Consider the following 18,085-nt stretch of genomic DNA (forward strand, 5'->3'; position numbering starts at 1 on the left):
ATTGCGAATTCTGTGGATCGAACACAGGACCTTCAGATTAACTGGACCGAAGTTGACTTCAGTCTGACGCTCTCCCAACTGAGCTAAATCCGCAGATTTCTTTACTTTTCCGACAATAAAATTTACTATATATTCGCATATTGACATCTTTAGATACTTTCGGGACTACGAAAGGTACTCAGAATATCTACGAAATATGGAATAGACATTCAAGTTAATTTGTATAGAATTTCATGTGTGGTTCCATAAAATCAAGTCATTTATGTGTAACTGAAGAATTCTTGCTATAACGAGAATCATGTGAACCTTTTATTCTCTTGTCGCACAGTCCCCACAGTCATGACATAATTTTGATCTTTTTTATACTATGTACTAGTTACTTAGCCATACTTGAAAATGTCAGAAAAAACTGGTAAGGATAACTTCAAGTATCGTGAAAGGGCCTCCAAGGTTCTTTCAAAAATGTATGATAAAACAAGTGATATTGCTGGAAACAATTCAGGTAAGAATAAAGGAATTGCGGCTGGGACAGCAGCTTCTCTTATCAGTTTAGGAATTGATCGAATTAATCAAGGACAATCGGTAGATGAGACTGATGGTTTACCATATACTGAAGATGAATTGAATCAATTGAAAGAATTGGAATCGGAAATGGATGACAGCAAGTCTTCTCATTTTGTCGATAGATTCATGGAGAAATTATTGAAGCATGCCATTCCAACAGATGGGCCAGAGAAAGAAATGCTTGAAAGGAGAGTGGCAGATCCTGAACGACTCAAGAAACCGAATTTGTCAATTAGGATACTTACGTCTAATTTTAAGAGATTAAGTTCGAAGATGAGTTCATTTTTTGTATTACAGTACGGTTTGATTCACATTATCACCTGGAGAAAGCCTACTAAAACTTTATCATTTTTGGTTTTCTATACCTCAATTTGCTTGTGGCCACATCTCATATTGGCTTACCCAATGATTTTTCTTATATTTGGAGTAATGTTACCAGCGTATATCCATAGACACCCCATGAGAACCCCGGAATTGATAAAAGTTAAAAAAAGAGGGCAATCGATATTAGATTTTTTCAATCTGTCAAGTGATACTAGTGTTATTGAAGATTTAATTGGCAAAGATTATCATAACGATTCAGGTTCAGAGTCTGATTCTCTCCAACCTGTTATTTCTAAATCTTCTGATACTTCTAGCATGTTCAGCAAGAAGCCCGTGTCAGCATCAAAATTAAAAGACGGTGATGTAAATGAACGTATACAGAAGAAGGATAAAACTCGTCATGTGAAGTCACAAATGACGTTGTTTATTAATATGAGAGATTTACAAAACTTGACGACAGATGTTCTTAATGGGATTAATGGCGCAGAGAAATTTTGGTATGAAACAGCTGGATTTAAGGACGAAAGGCTTTCCACGTTTATATTTTACGGAGTGATTGCTGCTACTTCCATAGTCTTGGTATTTGGACGTTTCATTCCATGGCGATTAATTTTTATTCAATCGGGATGGGCCGGACTTATAGTTTGTCATCCAAATAGTAAGAAATACATTATGAGTATTAAAAAGTCAAAGAAGGCTAAGAAGGTGAAGGATGTAAAAGAATCCAAAGAGAAAGAGGGTAGATTTGAGAGACACGACATTATTATTGATGATTCTGCAGAAATAAGGATTGTAGAGGTGTTCGAATTACAGAACAAGAACATGCTGAATAATCAATGGTCTTTCCATAGATATACAAGCAATATGTTTGACATTAAAAACCACGCAAGAGCGGCAGGAAAAAGGCCTCTTGGGGTGGATGACTTATCAAAGGTATTACCTCCTCCCGATTGGAAATTCGATATGGGGTATGCCAATAAATGGGAGATTGACATTGATCCACAAAAGTTTTTTAAAGAGAGAAATATCAATAATCCGTACTTACAAGTACATGAAGATGAGAAAGAAGGTTGGATATATGATAAATTGGACGGGGTAGACAATCTGGATTCTAGTTATGAGTTCAGAAGAAGGAGGTTATCGAGAGAATGCTACAGGTATTCTAGACCCCCTGTTATCCCGAAGAATACATAGGATATATATATTTATTACACTATTTGCTTTTTGATACAAACGTCGTAGAATTACATTAATCATCACTCATCTTCTAACCCCGGCATGCCTTCGAATAACCTACCATAACATGGACTCTCAAAATCCTTGTAATGGTCGTATGGTCGAGAGTGATCCAAATAACAACCACATAAATTACAAAAAAATGTACGACACGACGAGCAGCACATTTTATTACAACCATCTAATCTTTGAATGATGATTTCGCAAGTAGGGCACTTTCTTAAACCTTGATTTTCGTCATTCAACATATCGTTAAACATCTTATCCATAAGGTATTCGTTGGCCATTTTACGGATCAAGGCTTTTCCATAAAGATATCCCAACCTAATTCGTTCCTTTGAGTTTTCTCCACTTTCTAACCACAAGTCCAATCCCTCTAGAGGTATATCAGAATACATATGACTCTTATCCTTTTTGACGCATTTATAATAAGTACCATGCCATGATTTATGACAATCATTGCAAAATGCGTATTTGCATCTTCGACATATTACTAAGGGGTCGCTTGTATTTTCCCTAAATATTTGTTCTGGACATCCTGTCCTAGGACATGAAACCAACCTTGCGGGAAACAATTTCGAAATAAGATCATACTGCTGCTTTATGAAAAGATCTTGATATCTTTTAACCATTTCTTCCGAACTAGAGTCCGAATCTTTAAATTTCAAGATTCTGGATAAAAGCTCAAAGGATATGGGCGGAGTCATGATATTAGCCTTAAATTCATTAAAGTTGAATGTATCTATATTTATACCATCCAATCTCAAGTACTTATCTTTTAGTTGGATAAACTTCTTAGTACATTCATAATGAGGACAGTGGACCTTATCAATATCTCCCGTATTAATCAACGATATAAAATAATCATAAAGACAACTGTTACAAAATACATGACCACATGAATCAAATCTGGAGCAATTTGCACCCTTAAAGTCATCCTGACAAATATCACAAGTAAATGTTTCGTTATCAAACTGTGATTTTACTTCTGACACGTTAAACTCCTGGAAATTCCGATACTTCTCAACGTCAGTACCACAATCTATCACTGGACCAATTAGCGTTTCCAAATGGTTATCGATTTTTTCTTGTATAAAATCGATCAGTGCATAAAGAACTTGGTCTTTAAAATCATCCCACAATTTATGCAAGCTTGAGTAAAGCGACTCAACGTCACTATCTGATAGGATTGTTGTATTAATATGGAATTCTGGTGGCTCTTCAAAAGGATATTTCTCAGTCACTTTGAATGTAAGCTGTACAGGAGGAAGATTTTTAATTTTATCTTTCCTTACATGCCTATCTGTAATTTCAGTAGCCAGATCTATTTGCACCTGTTTATCTGAAACTAGTAAGTTTCCATCATGTAATATGATTTCGATATCCTTTTCAAGCCGTATAGGTATAATGGCAGATCCTGTCAAGTTTTTATAATTAATGTCTGTTGTATTAGAATATATTGCTTCTAAAGACTGTAGCTCTTGTATTCTAATATCATCTGAAAATTCCTCAGATCTATTATCATCCAGTAACCGTTCCATATCCATATCCATGACTATACATAATTTTTTGTTTTATTGAGGTTTATCTGATCTAATGCTAGGATAAATGATGAGTTTTAATCGCATGAAATTTCTCGCAGAAAATGAACACGATTTGAAAAGTTTACCGTTTCCTATAGTTAAAGATCAGGTCATAATTTAAGATAACGATACACTAATATCTTATAGATTCGTTAATAGTATTATCAATGGAATCTTTTACTACTAAAGTACGAACTTTTGATGCTTTTCCAAAGGTTGATGCAGAACATACTGTTAGATCATCGAGAGGTGGATTTTCTACATTAGTTACTATTGTCTGTGGGTTATTGATACTTTGGGTAGAAATAGGAGGATTCCTTGGTGGATATGTAGATCATCAGTTTACAATTGACGACAAAGTAAAATCAGATTTATCACTTAATATCGATATGTTGGTTGCCATGCCGTGTGAATTTCTTCACACCAACGTCATGGACATCACCGACGACAGATTCTTGGCCGGTGAATTATTGAACTTCGAAGGGACCAACTTCTTCTTGCCCCAACACTTTGAAATAAATAGCAAGAATACCGATCATGATACACCTGACTTGGACCATGTCATGCAAGAAACCTTGAGAGCTGAATTCAGAGTAGCAGGTGCCCGTGTCAACGAAGGAGCACCAGCTTGTCATATTTTTGGCTCCATACCAGTTAACCAAGTTAAAGGAGATTTCCATATCACTGGAAAAGGTTTTGGGTATAACGATGGAAGACTGGTCGTTCCATTCGAAGCGTTGAACTTCACGCATGTCATTTCGGAATTTTCGTATGGTGATTTTTATCCATTCATAAATAACCCGTTAGACTTTACTGGTAAAGTTACGGAACAAAAGCTACAAGCGTACAAATACTACTCTAAAGTTGTTCCTACTATCTATGAGAAATTAGGCATGATAATTGATACAAACCAATATTCTTTGACCGAACAACACAATGTATATAAAGTCAACCGTTTTAATAATGTCGAAGGTATTCCAGGTATTTTCTTCAAGTATGAATTTGAGCCTATAAAATTGATCATATCCGAAAAGAGAATTCCATTTATTCAGTTTGTGTCTAGGTTGGCTACCATTATCGGAGGTTTGCTCATTGTAGCTGGATACCTCTATCGTTTATACGAAAAATTTCTCACGGTATTATTTGGTAAGAGGTATACAGAAAGAGACACAGAAAAGTTGCGTGGTGGTTTGCTTGACAGGGATTCTCCAAAAATCAAAAAAGACTATTGATGCCTAGCTTATATATAGATTTTGTTAGAACGTCAAAATAAAATGTATGCCCTAATTAGGAATGTGTATGCGATCGTATTTTTCGTTATCATTTTTTTGAAAAATTAGGATCTCTCCACCCGTATTGGGTATAAACTTATTCACCTTTTGAGAAATTCGTAAAATCATACCATGATTTGCTCATAAAACGTGTAATATGACAGTAAGCAATAAAAAGAGAGCTCTGTCTTCAGACTACGGGGAAAAACCTAAGATAAAGAGATCTAGAAATGGGTGTCATAATTGCAAAAGACTTAAGATAAAGTGCGACGAGTGTAAACCTAAATGTTCATACTGTATTAAAACCGACACCAAATGTGATTATACTATGAAATTGACATGGGGTGGCAGGCCATATAAGAATGGAACTAAGCGAAACAAACTGGGAAATGCAAATGGGTCGCATACTTTTGAAGGGATCAAGCTGGAATTGAACTCTAAACAAGGTACGGAGAACGATAAGATACAATTCATTGTTGAAGGAACGAATATGAATCAAGTCAAGACAGAACCGAATGATAAACGGAAGATTTTGTCACCGTCAACGTCGACGAACTCGACGAACTCGACAAACCAGGTTAAAGGTGATCTGGAGAAGAAGCCTAGCCCTGAGGACATGTATGGGAAAAGTGCCAAATCAAATAAGTGTTTCGGTGAAACAGAATTATCAAAACCATCCAGCTTAATGAATGTTCTGAACTCACCACCAGCATTTGCAACACCGAGCGGTGATTCGATTCTAAGTGATTTCGAAACTTTTCCACAGCATCAGAATTTCAACTCTCTTGGTACCAGGTCGCCTAACCAGGACCTAAACGATTTGCTGAATACCAATGGAAATGATCCTGTTTCTACAGATGTTGTATACAAACCAACATCTAAGATTGAAACACCGAGGGAAGACAATTTAAATTCAATTATTGATAGTATTCCTGAGATTTCAACAGGTATTGAAAGCTTATCAAATGAGTTGGAGAGAATCTCCAATGGTGGCTATCTGCTTAATTTGAAAACGTCCGAGATTTTGAATAACTATGTGCTCTCGAACTTGGATGAAAGTACAGAACATTCCACAGACAAATTCTCAGGCATGAACAGGTTTTATAATAAGGACTTCCTCAGCACTCAAACTCCGTGGAGTCCTTCAAGTGATTTGAATATCGACATCTTAGACTCTAAAGCAGGCAGACCACTGTCAAGATTAGGAATAAAAGAGGAAGCATTTAATAATTACTCGGATGATTTGGCAAAAATCGAAGCTTATCTTCCAGAGAGACAAAAGTCTAATCTATTGGATGCTTTTTTATCCTCAACAAATTCAGTTAGTCTGTTTGCGTACAACATTGGAAGTAGTAGGAAAGTCAGGGAAATCGAAGAAGACGAGAATGATGAAGAAAGCAAGCAGCGTCTGCTTCACGATATCGGTATTGACCTGGATTTTATGAGATCCATTGGAGTATCGACAAAAGAGCCTAACAAACATATCATAACCCCTGCTGATTTATTTGAATCTATTCCACCCCTGCTTGTTCCTTTACCAGAGATTCTAATAGAGGTGCCGTTTTATCGTAACCTTATGCATTTTTGGGTAAATGTTGCTTCCCAAAACTTAGTCCCGGCACCATCATACATTTATTCTGATAATCCGTTCAAGGTACTCTTACCACAAATGGCTATGGAATATCCGTCTATTCTCACCACCCTATTAGCATTTGCTGCCTCTATCAGATCGCTGCTCCTAGGACCGGAAAATATACCTACAAAAATTGTTGATCAATTATTAGCAAGATCATGTAATGAGTTGTTGAAGCTATTGAAGGATAAGCAAGAAGCGACATCAGATGGAACTTTAGCCACGGTTTTATTACTTTCATGTTATGAATCTTTTCAATCGAATGATTTTGATAGACATAGAACACATGCATTAGGTGCAAGGCAAATAGTTATGGCAAGACAAAGTTTCTTACCATGTACAAGTCCAGAATCAGATAAAAGTACACCTTCATCTACATCGAGTAATCAGAACTCTAGGGGTAAGGAGAGTGACATAGCGTTCTTTTTGATGAGATGGTTTATTTATGTGGATGTAATGGGTGCATTATCTGCTACCAAGAATTCCCATAAGTATTTGACGTCTGAAAATGGCCATTACCAACCCATTGAATCCGTAGCTAACTTGACGGATTTCAATAATAATGCATTAGATATTGATAGGAAAAGTGATATTGATCATTTGTTAGGTTTTGACATACGTGTGTTACCACAGCTAACCGATATCGCTTTGCTTATAAGGAAATCGGATTCGTACTTGGAACAAACTGGTGATAACTGCAGTGCGCTACCAATAACCATCATTACTGCAGCTTTGGAAGTCAAAGAAAGTATCACCTGTGCTTATGAAGTTGGAGAGGCCAGACGCCAGGCGAAACTTGACAGCATCATAGATTACAAAATACAACGCAAAAGAGAAACCCATAGAACCGATTCGCCGCCGAATTTAAACCATATAATGCAGCAGTATGACATCCTAAGAGCTACAAATAAAATATTTTGTGATATGGGACTTCTTAATTTATACCGACGTGTGTTGTGTGTGCCCCGTGAATCGCCCATAATACAAGACTTAGCCAATGGTATTGGACTGATACTAGAATTGACGATTGAGTCAAAGTCTTCTGCAGAAATCTGTTCCATATTCGCCTTATTCTGTGCTGGCTGTGAAACTTTAGATCCCAATATGAGATCGCTCTTTTACAATAGATTTACAAAACTTACGGAAATGGGGAATGTTAACGCAATGAAAAGTCTCCAGATAATGTCCAGATGCTGGAACACAGGTGAAGATTGGATAGTTGCTTCTAGAAAATTAGATATAGACGTAGCACTCTTATAAAGAACCTCTGTATAATAAAATCCGTGCAGGATAGATCAATTTCCATGGTTACTACACGCGTAGGTATTTTTTTCTTTGAATCAACATATTTATATATACCCTAGTGTATTCTATAATCGAGGGGTTCTAGAAAGAATTAGACTAAAAGACAAGGTCTGTCGGGTAGATTAGAATAGAGAAAAATCTAATTTACAGAATCATAATTTCATAAATTGTGATTGAAATTCTAATGTCAGAATCAGAGTTGGATCACTCATCGGACCGTAAACCAGAAGGATTCGATCAGTTGGTGAATGATATAATACTTACACATAAAGAACCAGGCAATAATTCGATACAAGAAGTTGTATTGCGAAGATGTGTTAAGTATTTAAATGACAATAATTCGGGTCGCCATTGGTTTTGCGATCCTTACATATATCCTGTAGCTGTCCATACTATGATTCTATTTTCTTTCCTGGATAATGATGTCATACAATGGCTTAAGCCTAAAATGGCTGATAGCCTTGATAAATGTGAAAAATGTATATGGTATTTTAATAGAGGGAAATCAACTCTTCGTGACAATTTTGCAACGAATAGAAATATTCCTATAAAACAAGTTAATCAATTTTTAAACATAATATTGGAGTGGGAAATATCGAGACTTGTGGAGGTGATGATACCTTTCAAGACGGAAATTGAACTTGGAAATGAACCTCAAGTTACATCCAAAATATCGAATGCTATCATTGAATGCTTGATGGGTCCAAACATTCTTAGGAACCACGAAGATATGAGAAACTGTTTCTACAAAATCCTTAAATACTTACGTGACACTAATAACTTTCCATCGCCTACTTATTTATTACCGGGTACAATTTATTTAATGTTTGAAGGAATAGAAGACTCGAAAAAATGGGCAATCGAATGGACAGATGCCCTAATAGAACGATCCACTGAATATTCTTCGGATGAACTCGATAATATAATCGTTGATGAATTCAGTATTCATTTATACCAGATTCAGGATGCTAAATACTTCTCAGATGACATATGCATTCAGTTTTGGCAAAACTTTCTAAGGATATATAGTCTCTTGAAAAATGATGCATTTTTAAATAAATTGAACAAACCCAATGATATTGAAGCCATGAGCAAATATACTAACATAAGACTATATTCATTGACTAGGGTATTTCTTAATAATATATTGTCCTTTTTAGATAAGCCACTCCCAATACTATTGAAAGTTTTAGGTGAATTTCTTTCTAAACTCAAAGCTGAATTTTGGTCCAACTCATCCCCTTATTCCTTTGTCAATATCTTGGATACAGTTTTGGGGAATCCACATTTTAGTTTTTACTTGTTTACGTTGAACAAAGATAACCAAAAATCTATATCCGATGTTACCTTTCCCGAAGCAATGGCATGGATGAGAAATTTATCAGGTTCTCTAACTGGCTCTCAAAAGCAAACTGCATGTGTTAGACTGGGAATTTTTTTGCTCACGTTGCTGCCTAATAGTGTAAAGCCATCTATTGATTTAGCAAGTGCCGAAAAAAGAGCGATTGATCTATCTCAAACAGGTTATTATTTGTTATCGCAATGTTTCATATTAAATGATGATGAAATTAAGCTAGGTGACAAAGGTTTCTCAGTAGAATTGCTTAAGAGAAGAGATGCCAGGGCAGCAGTCGAGAACCAAGCCAAGGCTTTAGTCGACATGGCATTTGAAACATCTGCCGAGAAATCTACGTTGAAAGCTTCTGCAACTGAGTTGATTCTCAAAGTCACTTCGTACGATATTTTGTCTTTGGCGCAGAATTCGAACCTTCTTTTGGGTGACAAAATTCCAACTTCATTTGATATGTTTCCAATCTTATGGCAATGTTTGTCTCAAAAGCAGATTCATACCAATGTTGATTTAGGTATGGGTCTTTTTAAATCTTTAAGGTTTATTTGCAATGTTATTAAAATTAATTCGAAGAAAAATGAAGATCCCGCTAACAAAAGTTTTAATGAAGCTCGTAATCAGCATAATTCGAACGTGTCACTGATATTGGGATACTGGGAGATTATACTTGGAAAGTTAGGTTTAGCAGATCCATCTACTTTGAAAGAAATATTTGGTAAAGAAGAAGCGATTCTGATTGGGTTTTGGTCTTCTCTTTTTTCGCCTTATGTAAATCAGGCTGCCCTTGATGTTGTGTACCAAGTCTTTGATGTTGGCGTAGGTGGACGTTTTGAGACAATGCAAGCTTTGATTGATTCCCATTTTGATTATACGTTGATCGCCATTAACGCAAATATAAAAAGCTTAACGAAGATGGCGGCATTTGAACCATGTCCAAAAATAATCAGGATTCTAATGGATGTCGTTAGGGCTCTTTCAAATCCTTTGAATGGTTACCTCATTACATCTTTTAATGCTGAAAACAATAAATTATACTTGGAAAATCTATGGAATATATGTTGGCTGTTTCTAGTGATGGTTTACCGTAAAACTTTAGTATGGGCATCTCAGTATCATTTAGAAGAATTGGTTGAATTCACAAGAGATACGCTTGACTTGAGTGATTTGTTATTGGATTCGTTCAGAATTATACATTCCACAATTCTGGATGAAACTACTGATAGATCGCATTCCTTATTTAGGGCGTTTATGAATGCGTTCACTTATGCTATTGTCTGGTTAAGACTAGGGGATACATCCTTATTAAACTCTTGCGTGAACTTGGTGTTTAAAGGGCTCGACTTAGCAAAGGAACTTCAATATTCTATCGATAAAGAATTTATTTCTACGTTTGCCAAATATGGAGCAAAGGCCAAAAAATTTAACAATAAGTTAACTGATCAGCAACGTTTACAAATATTATCGAAAGCAAGAGAATTTGATGACGACTTGGTTGATTTTATAGTAAATGAAACCGAGCAACAAAAGAATAAGTCTAGAAATATTCTGCAAGAGCCTCGTACTACTTCTGAAACAGATTCCACTCCAGAGCCAGCTAGTTACAAATACCAAACTCACATTAAACAACCTAAGCAACAGACGTTAGGTAGATTTGGTGTTATGACATCGGCACCCCCTGTTGCACCACCTCCTCCACAAAAGGGATTCAAGTCTGTGGGTCTTGAAGCTATTAGACAAGAATTGAAAAGTTCAAGATCTTCTCTTAACAAACCGTTATCATCATTAGCGCCAACTTTAGGTGTTGCTCCAGCACCACCGAGACCTGCAGGGTTTAATAACAAGAGAGCAACTCCTGTTGGTCGTTCGTTACAATCATTAAGAAGAAAAAGAGCTGATTCGGAATCATCTGAAGAAGAAGCTGATGAAGATGTCGATCTTTCTGATTTATTTGTTGATAAGAAAAAATCCAGACCGAAAGTTGTTGAAGTTGATATCAACGGGAAGCCTGTAACTAAATCAAGTAGACTCAAAAAGGTAGATCAAGCACGGAAAGATGAAGAGAACATGAGAATGAGGTTAAACGTTAATTTGAAACCACTTTACTCGACCATTCTTAAGTGGAATTATAATTCCACTAGTAATTTTCCAACTACTGAACGTGAAATTTATAGGGAAACTAAGGATGTGTATACAGATGCAAAAGACTATACCAAGACAATAGAACCGTTGTTAATGCTTGAATGTTGGCAAGGGATTCAGTCAGCCAAGCAAACAGGTCAAGAAAGCCCATTTGAACTTATGATTGGCAGTAGAACTAGCTGCGATGGATTTTTTGACGTTTATGCATCTGTGAAGAAGAGTGAACTTAACGATAGGAAGATAGGTGATTCTGACTTATTAGTATTGGGAGATTGTAGCGACCAACAATTTTCTAATTTGAATAAAGTAGCGGCATATATTAAATCTCCTCAAACTACAACCTGCTTGGCTAAAGTGAGAGAAATTAAGTCTGCAAATGCAGACTTTTGCGATATAACTTTAAGGGTATATCCTCAAGGATCTATGATGGGTATTTTAACACCTAAGAAACTTATGACGGCTATGCGTGTTATGCAAATGGTTACGATAGAAAGAGAATATTCTTCGTTGAAAGGGTTGCCATATTATGACTTATGTGATTCAATTCTCCTGTCAAGGCCTAACAATCCAATTGATATTAGTGATTCTGATGCAGATCGAATGCTATCATTGTATGATGTAAACAGATCACAAGCCAAGGCTATTATGGGATCCTATAATAGCGATGGATTTTCATTAATTCAAGGACCCCCAGGTACTGGTAAAACTAAAACTATTCTTGGAATTGTAGGGTATTCTATATCGCATCAACAGAAAGAAGGTACTATTATAATTCCCAAAGGAATAGCTGATAATAACCCTCTTGCAGGTAGTAAAGGTGAATCAAATGGGCCTAAGATTTTAATTTGTGCTCCAAGTAATGCAGCCGTAGACGAATTAGTGTTGCGTTTGCGTAAAGGTGTTAAAACTTCTAAGGGAGAATCAATAATACCTCGTGTTGTAAGATTAGGTCGTAGTGATGCTATAAATGCAGCGGTAAAGGATTTGACCTTGGAGGAATTAGTCGATAAGCAATTACAAGTTCAATCTGTCAATACGACTAGTGATCCGAAAATTAGAATGGAACACACTAAGTGCATAGCCGAACGAGACAGGTTGAGAGAGGAACTAAGGAAGCCTAACTTGAACGAGGAAGAAATAAAGGTATTAGAAATCCAATTACGAGATACTAATAAATCGAGAAATGAATTGGCGAAGAAGTTAGATGAACAAAGAGAACGTATTTCGATTGCATATCGTACCAAAGAAATTGAAAGACGTCAATTACAAGCAAAGATTTTAAACAGCTCACAAATTATTTGTTCTACATTATCAGGTTCTGCTCATGATTTCTTAGCGAATATGTCGATGAAATTTGATCAAGTAATAATCGATGAAGCGTGTCAGAGTGTGGAATTATCTGCAATTATTCCATTAAGATATGGTTGTAAGAAATGTATTATGGTCGGGGATCCTAATCAATTGCCCCCTACAGTTTTGTCGCAGGCTGCTGCTTCTTTTAATTATGAGCAGAGTTTGTTTGTTAGAATGCAAAAAATGTATCCTGAATCGGTTTATCTTTTGGACGTTCAATATCGTATGCATCCTGCAATTTCAAAGTTCCCTAGCTCTGAATTTTATTTTTCACGTTTACACGATGGAGAAGGAATGGCTGCCAAAAACTCCAGACCGTGGCACAAAGATTATCCTCTTTCGCCATATATGTTTTTTGATATAGTTGGTAAACATCAACAGAATGAACTATCTCGTTCTTTGTTCAATTATGCAGAAGCCCAAGTTGCGCTAGAGTTGGTTGATAAATTAATCCAAATTTTACCTCAGACTGAATTCAGTGGTCGAATAGGTATTATCTCCCCATATAAGGAACAAATTAGAACACTCAAAGATGTATTCAAAAGAAAATATGGTCATTCCATACTATCAGAAATTGATTTCAACACTGTGGATGGATTCCAAGGTCAAGAAAAAGAGATTATAATCATGTCTTGTGTTCGTGCAAGCGAGTCAGGTAATGTTGGTTTCTTGAGTGATGTTCGCCGTATGAATGTTGCTTTGACTCGTGCTCGTACGTCTCTATGGATCCTTGGTAATAAAAAGTCTTTACTGAGAAATACTGTTTGGAAACGTCTATTGGATGATGCCGCTGAACGAAATGCGGTTAGTGAAGCTCATCCTGGATTTTTGAAGAAAATATTTAAGCTTCCCCCTCAAGCAACACCAGATACTAAAAAGATAGAAAATAAGAGAGAGCCTGAAAACGATGAGGGGCATACATTTAAGCGCTCCAAAACTCAACTATCTGAAGCTAGAGTTTCTAAGACTTCGGAAGACAGCAATCACAATGATTATTCAAAAGAGAATTCATTTCAAGGTTTTAGAGATCAACCGCCGAATGGCTCTACTGAGAGACATAATACTACCCAATACAACGAGACTAAGATTTACGATAAAGATAGAAAAGGTGTCTCAAAGCACAATGGATCGTCAAATTACTCTAAGCAACATATCCCATCGTCTTCGGGCACCATCCCAAGACCAAACTTTACTAAGAAGACGTCTAGTATATTTATTAACAAAAAGAGACCAAGCTCCCATCGTTAATGTAATGCATAAATAAATTGCCTATATATACAATACATTTTTTACATTATTTCAATTAAAAAACATATCAATCATTCTTTTTAACCAGCTTAGAATTTATATTAAATAACCCTTTATTATTATCACTACTCCTAACATGAAATTTCCCAACTGATTCTTTAATCACGTCCGAAGATAAACTAGATGATCCTGAAGATAAGAAATTTACGCTCGATGTACCTGTTAAAGGAACAGTTTTTGTAGGTTTGTATAATGTGGCAGATTTTAATGATGACAGTAGTGTATCATTCTGCTTTGGCTGAGGTTGATTTTTAGTAACATTCTTAGGATAGGGCTTATCCGTAGACAATAGAATCTTAAATTCATTCACTTTTTCTAAATAGCCCTTATCACCTGAAGCCACAACTAACGCTGAACAGATTGCTTTGATTTCATGGATGATACTTTTAAATAATGCATTATGAACAGCTGAAGAATTTGAATTTCGACTAGCAGAACCAATTATCAGAGGTGAAACTAAAGATTTGATCTTTTTTAGACTAGTATTCATGATAGATATTATATTCTCGTCCAATGCATCCTTTGCAAGAGTGCTTTCCGATAATTGGGAAAGCAACTTACTTTCTTGGATTTTAATAACATCCACAACCATGTCCCATATAGCTCCATATTCATGATATAACGTCGCCTGGTTAGAAGTGTAGCCTAAGATTTCTCGTGAGCTTTCCTCTTTAATATTTAAGAGTCTCAATATGGACGCCAAGTCAATTTTCTGATTTATGGTATTAGAAACGTCATCAATTTGTCTCGTAGGAACATATGTTTCATTTGCAACCTTTGGATTCGAAACTAATGACTTCATAAAGTTATTCAAATTGCTGCGAACAGTATGAGAAACTTTTGATCCTTTCTCGAATCCCTCCTCAAATGGTGTAAGCCCATGGCCGTGATTAGCTAGAGAAATATCATTTCGATTATTCGATATTTCAGGCACAATAAACGGTTGCATACCGATGAATTCTGCTTCACTCCTATCATTATGACTTTTATTATTATGAGTATCTATTACTGTAGAGGGTGTAGACTCAGTTGATTGGAGATCGATGACGTTATTCTTCAGGTTTGTTTTATAATTATTTGAAAATGTTACGTTAACTGGACTATACTTAATAAAATTTTCGAATTCACTCGATGATATATTATTCACATTTATAAATTCATTTAAAGCTTCAATCCCCTGTTTTTCCAAGTTTCTAAACGTCTCGACGTATTTCGAAGTTCGGCTTTCTAAAACAGAACTAGTGTCCTCAATTTCAGCGTTTATGAGTTTCTTCTTTGATTTCAATGCAGTAAGCTTTTTCTCAAGGTCTGAAATCTCGTTATCTATAATATCAGATTCACCTAACAACTTCTCGAGTTTAGACCCATGTTTGTTCCTATTACTTTTAATTGATGAAATTTTGTTCAATATCTTCTCACGCCTGTTGTCCCATTTCTTGAAGCTTTCATGTAGCGATTCATTATAACTAACTTCCTGCGAATATAGTTCATTTAGAGAATAGAAGTTCTCTGATATTTGTTTAAAATTATGCGATATGAAGCTTCTGACTCTACTCATGTCTTCACCATTGGCTAGCAATTTCTTCTGGATTTTAATATTCCTGTATAACTCGTCCTGAAGGGTCTTATTAGTATTCAGTAAGGATTTTATAAGAGATGCCTTTTCTCCTAATCTTGTCGAATCCAACTTGGGGAAATAAACCGAATTGGATTTTGCCATATCAAAAGGATTTTGAGTCAGAAATTGCAAGCTGTTCAAAATATTGGAGTCTAAAAGACTTGACGTGCTATTAATTCCCATTTGTGGTTCATTCTCTGCAACAGGAGAAATGGTATTACTATTGTTTATTTGGTCCACATACTTTTTTACATCTTTATCCCCAAGAATAGTTGTAGAATTGAGAATACCCATCTTGTCCAAATTCTCGAAACTATCAATTGGAACATTTCTCTCTTTCTGTAATGCTTCAGGCAGGTTTTGCGATAAAAATTCTTCAGGGTCTAAATCATCATCATCAGATGTAGCTGAAACAGATTCAGGTACCTGACTGTTAATAGCTGGCGAATCATAGGCCTTTCCTGATTTACCTATAGTTGAACCTAGACTAATAGACTCAAATGTATTACCTTTGGGTACACTATCGGTCATGGTTTGAATGATATACTTCCGAATGTATTCAAGGTATTTGAATATCTCGAGTGATAGTGATAAAGCCTTATCGATACATCAATTACACAAAACTACAATATTAGTATCAAAGGACCTTTTGACCTACAAGTATTTGATTAACGGTAATTCATGATCATATATTATACACTACTTGGGATTACGAGGATACCTGGTCAAACCAACAATAAACGTATGTCTGTATCAAAGGGCCAAATTTGAGCACATTCCAATAGGGAACAAAAAAAAGCACTGAGTATCCTAAATCATGTTAAGAGTTAAAGCACTGGCCACCGATTTAGAATCTACGGCATTCTTGAATTCGTGAAAGTTCAACCTTCCATCACCATCTTCATCGGCCTCCATCATCGTTTTATCGACAATTTGTTGCAACTCTTCGTCTTGTAAATTTTTACCCACCATCATCTTCATTACAATAAAAAGCTCTCCATTTCCAATATATCCATCCCTATCGATGTCATAAATCTTGAACGCAAACTTCAATTTATCGAGTTTAGACGTCTTGCCACTAAATGCTGATAGCCCCATTATAAATTCTTGAAAATCGATTGTTCCATTTCCGTCTTCATCGAACACGTCCATTAATCTTGCAGCTAAAGGATTTGACGATATCCCGGGTATGGTTAAGAATTCGTTTTTGTCTATGGTTCCTGAGCCATCTTTGTCTAATTTCATAAATCTTTTTCTTAATCTCTCTATTTCTTCCTTATCGAAGTTAGTACCTTCCATGAGATTTTCCAAAATCTTTGACGACGCTACTCCCATTCTGACTATTGGTAACGTATATATTTATCCTAATCGTATGATACCTTCTATGATCTGGCCTATTTATAAACTACTTGCTTTGTTATACCTTTTAGCTGATACGTTGTGAATTTTTTTTGTAGTCAAATTCACGTGAGTGAATACTTTATCAGACTTAGAACAAGCCTTGATCGTTAGGATGCTGAATGGCAGTTCTAAATGGGCATATTTATATGTATATGGGGTCTAAACTAAAGGAGAAATGTCAGAGGTTTAAAACTTGGCGGGCATTCCGACTAAATGGGCACCACCATCGATTGGTAATACTATTCCGTTAATATAGTTGGATTGTTTAGCACACAAGAATAATGTAGCATTTTGAATATCTTCTCTAGCCCCTAATCTTCCCATTGGGTTCATGTCTTCAATAATACCGTTGGAAGCTTCCAACATTCCATTGGACATTTTTGTTGGGAAAAATCCTGGGGCCAACATGTTAACTGTGATGTTCAGAGAAGCCAATTGCAAGGCCAAGTTCTTACCCAAGTGGGAAACACCAGCTTTCGAAGCTAAGTAACCGTAGGTGCCCATGGGCTCGTAAGCAACAAGCGAAACGACGGACGACATAATCAAGATTCTCGATGGATCTTCCTTGGTACCAGACTTGGCCATTAATGGAGCAAATAATTGAATGGTGTGGAAAACAGCCACGATATTCAAATCCAACACCTTCTTGACAGCAGATACCGGATGAGATTCTAATGGTTCCCCCCATGTAGCTCCTGCATTGGCCATTAAAATATCCACTTGATTCACTTGATTTGACACCTTTTCAAAAAATTCCTTGCATTGTTTTTCATCACTGATGTCGGCAGGAATGGCAATTATCTTACATGATTTGTTAGTTCTTTTTGCAATATCATCTAGGTGTTTCTTGGACTCGTCACAGGCCTTTTGTTTCCGTGATGTAATGATAACTGTCTTAGCTCCATTAGCTACTAATGCTTCCGCACAGTAAAGTCCTAACCCTCTAGTACCTCCAGTGATCACTGCTACTTTTCCATTAACATTATATTCAACCATATT

At 36.1% G+C, this 18,085-nt stretch overlaps 8 protein-coding genes and 1 non-coding gene across 9 annotated transcripts; 4 read left to right on the top strand and 5 right to left on the bottom strand. All coding sequences in view use genetic code 12, as the record gives it.

Annotated features, from left to right (window-relative positions):
- Window positions 1-2: 2 nt before the first annotated feature.
- DEHA2B08712r lies at window positions 3-93 on the bottom strand. Its single transcript is given in 2 exon segments — window positions 3-39; window positions 56-93. It is a non-coding gene; the product is annotated as a tRNA-Phe (tRNA).
- A 303-nt stretch (window positions 94-396) lies between these two features.
- Window positions 397-2,082, top strand: DEHA2B08734g (DEHA2B08734p; the record flags this gene model as incomplete). The annotated part of the gene is made up of 1 exon (XM_457335.1): window positions 397-2,082. The coding sequence occupies one exon, from the start codon at window positions 397-399 to the stop codon at window positions 2,080-2,082; it is 1,686 nt and encodes a 561-aa protein (XP_457335.2).
- Window positions 2,083-2,144: 62 nt separating this feature from the next.
- On the bottom strand, window positions 2,145-3,677 carry DEHA2B08756g (DEHA2B08756p; the record flags this gene model as incomplete). Its single annotated transcript, XM_457336.1, has 1 exon — window positions 2,145-3,677. One exon carries the CDS (start codon window positions 3,675-3,677, stop codon window positions 2,145-2,147), a length of 1,533 nt encoding a protein of 510 aa, XP_457336.2.
- Window positions 3,678-3,874: 197 nt separating this feature from the next.
- Window positions 3,875-4,939, top strand: DEHA2B08778g (DEHA2B08778p; the record flags this gene model as incomplete). The annotated part of the gene is made up of 1 exon (XM_457337.1): window positions 3,875-4,939. One exon carries the CDS (start codon window positions 3,875-3,877, stop codon window positions 4,937-4,939), a length of 1,065 nt encoding a protein of 354 aa, XP_457337.2.
- A 196-nt stretch (window positions 4,940-5,135) lies between these two features.
- On the top strand, window positions 5,136-7,871 carry DEHA2B08800g (DEHA2B08800p; the record flags this gene model as incomplete). The annotated part of the gene is made up of 1 exon (XM_457338.1): window positions 5,136-7,871. One exon carries the CDS (start codon window positions 5,136-5,138, stop codon window positions 7,869-7,871), a length of 2,736 nt encoding a protein of 911 aa, XP_457338.2.
- Window positions 7,872-8,100: 229 nt separating this feature from the next.
- On the top strand, window positions 8,101-14,007 carry DEHA2B08822g (DEHA2B08822p; the record flags this gene model as incomplete). Its single annotated transcript, XM_002770059.1, has 1 exon — window positions 8,101-14,007. One exon carries the CDS (start codon window positions 8,101-8,103, stop codon window positions 14,005-14,007), a length of 5,907 nt encoding a protein of 1,968 aa, XP_002770105.1.
- Window positions 14,008-14,074: 67 nt separating this feature from the next.
- Window positions 14,075-16,216, bottom strand: DEHA2B08844g (DEHA2B08844p; the record flags this gene model as incomplete). The annotated part of the gene is made up of 1 exon (XM_457340.1): window positions 14,075-16,216. The coding sequence occupies one exon, from the start codon at window positions 16,214-16,216 to the stop codon at window positions 14,075-14,077; it is 2,142 nt and encodes a 713-aa protein (XP_457340.2).
- A 279-nt stretch (window positions 16,217-16,495) lies between these two features.
- On the bottom strand, window positions 16,496-17,020 carry DEHA2B08866g (DEHA2B08866p; the record flags this gene model as incomplete). The annotated part of the gene is made up of 1 exon (XM_457341.1): window positions 16,496-17,020. The coding sequence occupies one exon, from the start codon at window positions 17,018-17,020 to the stop codon at window positions 16,496-16,498; it is 525 nt and encodes a 174-aa protein (XP_457341.1).
- Window positions 17,021-17,272: 252 nt separating this feature from the next.
- Window positions 17,273-18,082, bottom strand: DEHA2B08888g (DEHA2B08888p; the record flags this gene model as incomplete). Its single annotated transcript, XM_457342.1, has 1 exon — window positions 17,273-18,082. The coding sequence occupies one exon, from the start codon at window positions 18,080-18,082 to the stop codon at window positions 17,273-17,275; it is 810 nt and encodes a 269-aa protein (XP_457342.2).
- Between the last annotated feature and the right edge of the window lie 3 nt (window positions 18,083-18,085).

Source organism: Debaryomyces hansenii (assembly GCF_000006445.2).
Source record: "Debaryomyces hansenii CBS767 chromosome B complete sequence".
NCBI lineage: Eukaryota > Fungi > Ascomycota > Pichiomycetes > Serinales > Debaryomycetaceae > Debaryomyces > Debaryomyces hansenii.